This window comes from Micropterus salmoides, unplaced genomic scaffold, assembly GCF_014851395.1.
Source record: "Micropterus salmoides isolate LMB-PRFRI ecotype aquatic unplaced genomic scaffold, ASM1485139v1 Ms_hic_scaffold_12, whole genome shotgun sequence".
Lineage (NCBI taxonomy): Eukaryota > Metazoa > Chordata > Actinopteri > Centrarchiformes > Centrarchidae > Micropterus > Micropterus salmoides.
Window position 1 is genome coordinate 33,427,354 of NW_024040263.1, and position 9,358 is coordinate 33,436,711.

The following is a 9,358-nucleotide window of genomic DNA, read 5'->3' on the forward strand; positions in this document are numbered from 1 at the left end:
TCACATAGACAAAGCAAGTTTATTTGTATAGCACATTTCAACAACAAGGTAATTCAAAGTGCAAGAACTCTATCTTGTCCCCATTTAGTTTTAGAAAATTTTGACTCATCCAGTGTATGATGGACATTCAAATGTGCATTCCACTATTTGGTTGAGAGCATTGGGGTTGTCAGGCGCAGCAGATAAATATAGCTGTGTGTCGTCTGCATAAAAGTGAAAATTCACTCCATGATCACAGATAATTGTAGTATGTACAGACAAAACAATAAAGGTCCAATAATAGTACCCTGCGGAATACCTGAGAGGATATTGAGTTCATCTGTGTTGTTAATCAGTGGCTGAAAAGAACATGGGACCGGATATCTCAGGGAGGATAAACTACGTATCTCCTCAATGTCTGTTTCAGAGAGATGGGAAGACAGGTAGCTTCATTTCTAGGGTTGCTTTTCTCTGAAATGCTGGTTTGCCGGTGGAAGTACAGACTGAATGTTACTGTAATGTAACATGTGTAGTACACTAGCCTAACAGAGCAATCCAGTGGCTCTAGTGGGAATACCACACTGGGGCCAGTAAAGGCAAAGTAGGTTTACAAGAGTAAGTGCTTACCAAACTTTTAACACACACTAACTGACATTCAGGATAGTCAGAGGATGGTCTCTAAAAGTTGATTCAGCCTGGAACACGTCGCAATAATAGCTATGTACACAACTGTGTTTTCCACAGGGTCGGTGGCACGCTGTGTCTTAATTAAAAAGAGGAGCACTTAAATTAACAGCAAATTCTGTCAGCTTGACTAGATTGCACTGATTATGCTGAAATGAAATTCTTACAATTCCTACAGATTAGGTTCAACTTGAATAGCATGAGTAGAAAGTTCTTAGGGTACTGATAAAGGGTTTAAAGTGGTAGTTATCAATACCAAAAACTGAAATTGCTTTAGCTAAATTTGAAGAATAAATTCATTCCTCAGTGCACTTGTTTGTAAGAACAGCTGCATGTCTACTCCTGTGGCAGACATGTGGTGCTGAATGTAGAGACTTTAGAGTGGAATGAAAAATATTGATATTGGCCCCAAATTGTGCTGGAAAGCAAAATTGCCAACACTACTACGCCTAACACGTGGGTGCCATTTTTAGGGAATAAGAGTTTAAGTGGCATCAATATTTATATCGCATCACAAGCAAACTGCACCTGAGACCCCCCTGTTCTGGTTGTTATTCTGGTTCCACCAGAGTTCGATTGACAGCTTTCACATCAGCCCAAACGGATCAAACTAACTAAGCAAACACACCAGGGTTTGTTTTGTGAAAGCAAAATCCCCCCCCAAACAATTAAGAGTGCAAGGGGCCCATTTAAGGAGGTAAGAGGGTGGAATCAGCGAAACAGGCCACAGTGTCCATGCTGGTGCTGTTTGCTACACAAGAGAAGAAACTCTTGGCAATTGTGGGGGCTTGTCTCTGCAAAAGTCTGACTTTTTCTTTTTTGCCACAATCAAGACACAAACTTTATTCAATATATTCAGCCAAACTACATAACTGCATGTTCAGTCAGGCAGATTCAGTCAGTCAGACCTTAATAACTGGAGGGAACTGTGGGCCCAGGCCAGCCACACCATCTGCCCCTCCACTCACTCAGCTAGAGTGATGTTTATAAAGACAATAACACTGGATTCATTTGAGTCCAACTCAGGACAAAGTTTTCAAACTGAAGTCCATGATTTCAGCATTGATTAGTTTATATTATTTGTCAGTCGTTCTATAAAGTTAACTGAGTTGTTCAGAATTTAGACCAATCCAGACAAAATATCATTGACAGCATTATCATTAAAACAATTAACACATAGGTGGACTGAATGAATCAGTGTCCCAACCCTGTTTTTGGATGCTATTTTTTTTTTTTTTCCTTTTGTTTTCCGTCTGTTGATTACTGGTGTGCATGCTGTCGACTGATAGAACAGTGGAGCTGCAGTTGATCCAGAGGAGCTAGCTGATTCCCTTCGTCGTGTTAACATTGACAACGGCCTCAAACCAACAGAAACTCTATATGGATCTATGACCAACATCTACGGCAGCGACCACAGGGTAATGGTGTGTCTGTGCATGTTTGCATGTATTTGTGCATGTCACACTTGCATGATCCAACTAGTGTGTTGTTGTAAGTCCTCCCCTCTCTGCAGGATTTAGCAAAGACGTGGACAGGGGCACTGAGCCATGATTATCATGATCATTAATCATCTCCATCATGATAATATGCATGTAGCAGTTTTCAACATTGAGAGTTGTAAGAGACACGGCAAAGATTATCAATAAAATTGAAAGAAGAGATAGAAACACCACTCTGCCAGATTTTTTTTGTTAAATCCAGCTATAGCAAATTTGCAAAAGAACTACGTGCACAAAAGTTCACTTTAAGTGGTTCCACAACATGGCAAAAAGTATGACACAGAATATATGACTCATTCGTTATCATTTCTGTACTAACCGGTATAATCCAAAGCAAACATTGAATATAGACTTAACCCTGATTTAACCCACACTCAGGGCCCATCAGTGGCACATACAGTCTGTGAAGAGAATAATACATGAGCACTATTATCTGATCCATGATCCCCCCCTCGTCCTCTTTGTCTCTCCAACAGGAAGGGAAAGTACATGAGAGCAGACTGACTTCCTCAGCTGCTGTGACCTCCACTCCCAGCAACAGCAAGGACTCAAAGGCCAGCGCCAACAATACTGTTGCTGTACTGAACACCTCAGGAGCCGCAGCAAACACTACCCCGAATCCACCTGGAGCGGCAGCAGGTGGAGGGGGTAAAAGCGTTGAAGAGATGAGGAAGTTATTTATTGACAGAGCCAAAAAGATTGACACTGTGTCGAGGGCCGGCTTCCCTCTGGCCTTTCTCTTCTTCAATATATTCTACTGGGTTCTTTATAAGATACTTCGACATGAAGATGTACTTAAGCAATAGAGGAAGTAAGAGCAAAGGTTATTCATATACAGTATGTGCTGATTGGCTTCTATCTGACTACTTCAGCTTTTGAATAGCAGTACCCTTGTACCCTACTACCTGTATTTCACCTTTCCGTTAACCCTGACCGTACCCAGACCTTGAGAACCATTCAGGGTGACCTCACTTTGCAAAATGTTCTGTTTCTGAAGGCATATCAGTTCATATAGTTCATATCTCATATCAGTTCTTACAAAGTACAGACACACCAAAGGTAGCAAGTATGATCTCTGTATACAGGAGAATGATGGGATAATTTTTCCTAAATTATACAGCAGGGTTCTCTCTAAAATCTTACAGTGTCTGAAAACAGAGTTTATTATTTACATGTATGGACAGTCTCTTATTTCAAAGAGGCTGGAATAGTATACATAAACATATCCAGCACACGGATATTTCCTAAAAGTCCTAAAGCCATTATAAATGTACAAGTTTAAAATAATTTTCCACTAGTGACTGATCCATCTGACTGCAAATCTATTGCATCTTCATTCTGCTGAGGAATGGAACAAAATCTGACAATCGGGAAGTAAAAAATTAGACGGTGCCCTGGAATTCACATATTGTGGCAAGGAAACTAATTAAAGATCAATGTGACAGTTTCATACCAAAAGAGTGCTTTAAACCAGCATTATTACACACAAAATACCCGGTTAAATCTCCCAGACACGAGAATCATAGAAGCTGTGTGGAAGTGCTTCATTTCAAGTACCATCATTTGTAGTGTAATTGGTGGAGATTGCCACTATAATCATGAGTCTACGACGAAGGAGACTTCCAAACACACACACATTTCAGTGAACATGGCACTGATGGTAGAGAAAAGGACATGAGTTCATGAAAATGAAAAGGGTTTATCCCAAAATCCATGTTAGTTTATCAATATTTGTTATGAAAGTTATTTTTTTAAATTGCGTCCTCATTCTATGTTCTCATTGCATGAAATTATTATTGGGAGACATGCACCCTAACCTCCTGTAACATCACTACACTGATTCCTGATGCTGTGTCTCCTGTGGTACTTTCCAGTTTATCCTTAAAGTCATTCACACACAGGCTTCTTCTGACTCTAGCATTTAGACATTTAGGAGGAAACAGTTCTTATCCAAAAGATGAAAGACAATTCAACTCAGAACTGTAGTCTGTTTGGACCTACTCAGAAAATTTGGAGCAAACCCAGTGCTGGATAAAACATTTAAACTGACTTAATCACTGTTTATTTTCTTGTTTTGAAAATTATGTTAACACGTTGAGTGCCAGTGTAGAAAGTAGTCTAGTGGGATGCCGATGCAGTAAAAACTAGAGAGGGGAAACTGAGAGGGGCATGTGGTGCGTCATGGATGGACAGTGTCTTGTGACCTATAAAAGTAAACGGCAGTCTGCAAACTGAAATAAACTGGTATACTATATTTTATAGTGAAGCAGTCAGATTAAGTCTGTTTCCAAATGATTGTTGGTTTATAAAATGTTGACTGCAGAGTACACACTATTTCATTGGAATTTCATTGTGTTTTCTGGGAAACAGCCTGGCTCTAACATTTATTCCTGTCAGCTGTTAACATAAGCAGAAATTTCCACATTCAAACTGTGAAAGGATCTGCAAAGTTGCTGTGCTGAAGTATTTCATGATGTGCTTTCTTTCTACTAAGACAGGCATGAGTTTTTTGAAATCTATGCCATACAAAATGATTTTGCATTACATTTACATGCCAAACTTCTCAAAGCATGCTGTATGAAGTACATGAACTTTTGAGTTGTGAAACTTGCATGGGACATGCCATCTGTTGTCACTGCTTCAGGCCTCCAAAAGTTGATTTACTTAAAGTTAATTAAATCAGTGGAAAATTATCATTGCCTAAAGGAAGGAAAATCACATTCTAATTCTAAAATAATATGGTAATGTAAAGTATGCAGAACTTGTGCAAAAACAACAGTGATGTATGATCATTTAAAATCCCTGCTGTGTGACAAGAAAAGCACTCATGAATTGTTTCCCTGTGTACAGTTGGCTCTGATCCAGGATCTGCATGAGGTGCGGAAGAGCCTAATGTTTGTTTGTGCTCTGCTGCACAAGAGCCTTACACATTCTCCAGTTGAACAGGAGTTTATGAAAATGTTTTGCCCAATAACTGATCAGTGTTTCCAGTTAGTCATATAGAGCAAATCTTGGACTGTCAACTGTGATGTTTTCTACATGGCAAAGTTTAGATGGTGCATGACCTTGCCTCATAGAGCCAGACTTTAAAGGCCCATACTAGTGTTTGCATTCACATGCGCTCATTACTGATGTTTCTGAAACTCAACTTGATTTGAACTTGAGACTGAGATATCACAGTGAGGATCATTGCTTTAACTTTTGTCAAAGTTATCTTAATTTACCACACAGCAGCAATGTAACTGTCTCAAACAGGTTTTATGATGATTTTCATAGTGTAAAATTAATACAAATCAGTGGCTGTCTGGAAGAAAAACACACTCACAATCTATGCAAAATGCCTGCCAGTTATTTAAGGTTTACGTAGTTTGCTGTTAATTTATAAAAAAATGAAAATCCATAATATAGTTCTAGTAAAACAATATTTTAAAATGATTTACTGCACCCTGTGATCCTTAAAGCACATGGAAGTGGTCCCATGGTTCACTCGGTTCACTCACACAGGTGTTTTCACTTACTCAGGACTGTGTTCAAGTACAAACTGTTTGATTGACAGCTCCCCTGCAGGCTATGTTACACCTGTGAGAAACCTTAAGCTGGACATACACTGTACGTTTGTTCTCACTGCGCCTGCGCGGTGTGCTGAACAGCATCGGAAAGTGCCACCGTGACACAATGCTAGCTGTCAAGTTAACAACCTGTACAGTAAAGTGTAGCTAGCTTAGCCCCAGTTCTCTCTGGACAAGCCACACTGTCCACTTCCTAGCCACCTAGTCCATATACACCAGTGCCTCTTTTTGTTTTAGACGTTTTGACACACAGGATGGCACTGATGATCAAGGCAGCACGTTTTTGCCTTGTTAGCATTATTGCTAACAAACGCACTTCTATCTGCCTCTGAGCTTTCAAACAAATCTTTATTGAAAGGCCTTTTTATTTGTGCACAGTGTGAGCACTCAGGTTGTGGCTTGACCGTCGGACTGTACAATGTGAAAGTAAATCGTGAGCCTTGGCTTTATGTCAAAAAAACATTCAGTGTACACCCAACTTTACACCACTATCATTCTGATTAATACATGAGCAGTGGTGACCTCATGTAATTCCCAGCACAGCCCCTTATTATCTAGTAAAGAGGTCTAATAAACCAGAACAACTGAAAACACCTGTAGGGGTGTGTTTGAGTTTTCTACTTGTAGTTAATGACTGAAATTTATATGTTCACGCCTGTTCACTTGTTTATACATATATATATATATATATATAAACAAGTGAAAGAGAAACCAAAAAATAAAATAGTCCAAAAGTTAAAACATAGGTATGTAATATATATATATATATATATATATATATATATATATATATATATAGAGAGAGAGAGAGAGAGAGAGAGAGAGAGAGAGAGAGAGAGAGAGAGAGAGAGAGAGAGAGAGAGAGAGAGAGAGAGAGAGAGAGAGAGAGAATAAATTTCATCACAGTAAAATAAAATATACTGTGGTTCACAGGTGTACAGTGATAAAATGAATAAACTGTTATGCAGTCATGTTATGGACAGGTAAGATCAGGATTTTGAACAGGCAGTGCACTCATAAATATAGTACATCTTATTATCGTTACACAGCTTGTAAACATGTAGCAATGGTAAATGGTCTGTACTTGGATAGCGCGTTTCCCGTCTTCCGACCACTCACTGTCATGTAACATGCCAACTGCTCATCAGAAAGGAACTAATCATTCACACACACTCATACACTGATGGCACAGCCTTCAGGAGCAATTTGGGTTTCAGTATCTTCACCAAGGACACTTAGACATGCAGACTGCATCAGTCTAAAGCCTGAGGAGAGAAGACTGACTGTGTAGGAGATATGTTGGAGGGGAGATATCAGCCACTGTCTATTCCATCCCCGCTTCTAAAGTCAACTTGACTTGAGTGAGTGAGTGTTGAGCGGTTGCACTCAATTGTGCACGCAGAGCAGAACTGATATCTCATGAGGTACATGTGCCTGGTTTTAATGTGGGTGGGTTTTGAGACTAACTTAGCAGCATAACAGCTGGGTTCCACCGGGCACAGCCGCAAAGCGTTCTGGCTGGACACAGGGTTTTTTGCACCCTCGGTGGAGCTTTATATCCCACCAAAAGCGTTTCAGGAGCAGTGGGTGGGATATATTAGGCAACATTTTATCTTCAAAGTTGATGTGTTAGAAACTAGGAAATATTGGCAAGCTTAAGGATTTGACAAGGGCCAAATTATGATGGCTAGGACTGTGTCAGAGCATCCCCAAAAACTGAAGCTCTTCTAGAGTGTTTCCCAACAAAGGTGGTTACTTTGACACGTACCACCTACCTAAGCATCGTTGCAGATCATGTACAAAAATGGTTCAGGGAATGGTTTGAGGAACAGAACGAGTTCAAGATTTTGACTTGGCCTTGAAATTCCCCAGATCTCAATCCAGTCGAGCATCTGTAGGATACGCTGTCCGATCCATGGACGCCCCACCTCGCAACTTACGAAGCTTAAACGATCTGCTGCTAACTTCTATCAGATACCACCGCAGACCTGCAGAGGTCAAGCGGAGTCCATGCCTCGACAGGTCAGGGCTCTTTTGGTGGTAAAAGGAGGACCTACACGATAAATAGCCGGTGGTCATAATGTCATGGCCTATCGATATAGACTAGTCGCGACGCTTCTGAAATGCTCTGTGGGGCATCTGGTAGAATCACACGCATTGTCTAGAATGCCGGATCAGCTGCCATGCCCGGCAGAATCCAGCAGGTGATGCAAGCCTTCGTCACAACCTCACAAACACAACTCTCTCTCTGTCTTTCTGTCTCTGCGATGCTGTTGGCAATCACATCAGATTCAAGTAGCCAGTATAAGTGACTCTGGATGAGTTTACTGCACTGCTTTTAAACTGTGACACACAATAACAAAACAACTCTATACTATATGTGCATTTCTATGGTATTAAAAATGATTAATTTTGTACAAAAAGAAAGGTTTTAAAAGTTTTATCAATGTTGACATATATCAGTCATGAAACTGTAGGCTGACATTGTGTTTGATGTGTTCTTTTTGCATCTGTTGGAAAGAGCCAATGAATCAGATAAGTATGACTTACAAATCCTTTTATAGGTAATATGCCTTTCTTTGCTCTTTCACAAAGAAATTGAATTCTGGTGATGATGCTATGTGGTGATTGGCTCATTACTGCAGCTTTTCACCATAAACCACAGAAGAACTGGAGACAAGGGTTCCCTCACTAGATTGTATTTATATTTGCATTGTGGTTCAAATGTGGTCAAAGTGTGTTGATTTGTGGATTATTTTGATAAATGGTAGGCATATCACAGGTCTTAGCTCACTACAGTGTAAAAACGGGACAAAGTTGACTAGAGTCACGTCCAAGCTGGACTGTGTTCTACATTTGGACCAATGGGACGAGAGGTTGTATTTGATCAAACCAACAATGTCACATATTCACAGCCTTATTGTTGTTAAGTTATCTGTCAGAACTAAGCTTCACGTGTCTTTCTAAACACAACTAATTCTGTCATGATCCTGTCGGGCCCCCGTACATTTGTTGACTACAGAGTTGAGCGCACACACAATATTTTGTAAAATAAGATGCATATTTCCATTGTTCTAATTAAGATTGGATTAAAATAAACTTGGAAGCTACTTGTTAAAATTGACTGTCTCTCCTTTCTTGTCTCTCAGCTACAGATAGGTTACATAATGCTTCCATACTTTAAATTGTCAATTTTAATGGCATATGAGAAGCCTGCTTTTGTCTGCCTCTAAAATCATTTGTAAAAAGGAAAGCTTGACATGTGTAGCAAAAGTAACTAAGGTGGGCTTGGCTTAGTAACAGTACAACAGCTAAGCCTAAGCTTAAAGCAGCTGAGGGCTACGCAGAGGGTTAAAGTAGTTGATGCACTTACCGTGGCCGCTTGTTCAGTTCAGAAACAATGTGATTTATTGTTACACATACGGTCTTCAATATCCGTAACGGAAAAATATTCCATCTTCATCGACAGTGTCACATTATCAAACAAACAGCCACAGCATCAGTGGCGGTCAAAAACTAGTTGGCCTTTTCCCCTCTGGCACCACCTGTGTCTGATTGCACCTGCCCTCCTAAGTAGATGAGCCCCAATTAGCTATCCCAGAACCCTAGTAGAGAAATGTCTTAAAG

The 9,358-nt window shown here is 40.1% G+C and overlaps 1 protein-coding gene across 1 annotated transcript in view; it reads left to right on the top strand.

Annotated features, from left to right (window-relative positions):
- Positions 1–6,381, top strand: part of glra3 (glycine receptor, alpha 3) — a 59,199-nt gene extending 52,818 nt beyond the window's left edge. Inside the window, exons 9-10 of the mRNA XM_038714631.1 lie at positions 1,953–2,081; positions 2,639–6,381. Coding sequence (XP_038570559.1) covers positions 1,953–2,081; positions 2,639–2,968 — 459 coding nt within the window. The 3' untranslated portion in view covers positions 2,969–6,381. The remainder of the gene's footprint in view (positions 1–1,952; positions 2,082–2,638) is intronic.
- The last annotated feature ends 2,977 nt before the right edge of the window (positions 6,382–9,358 follow it).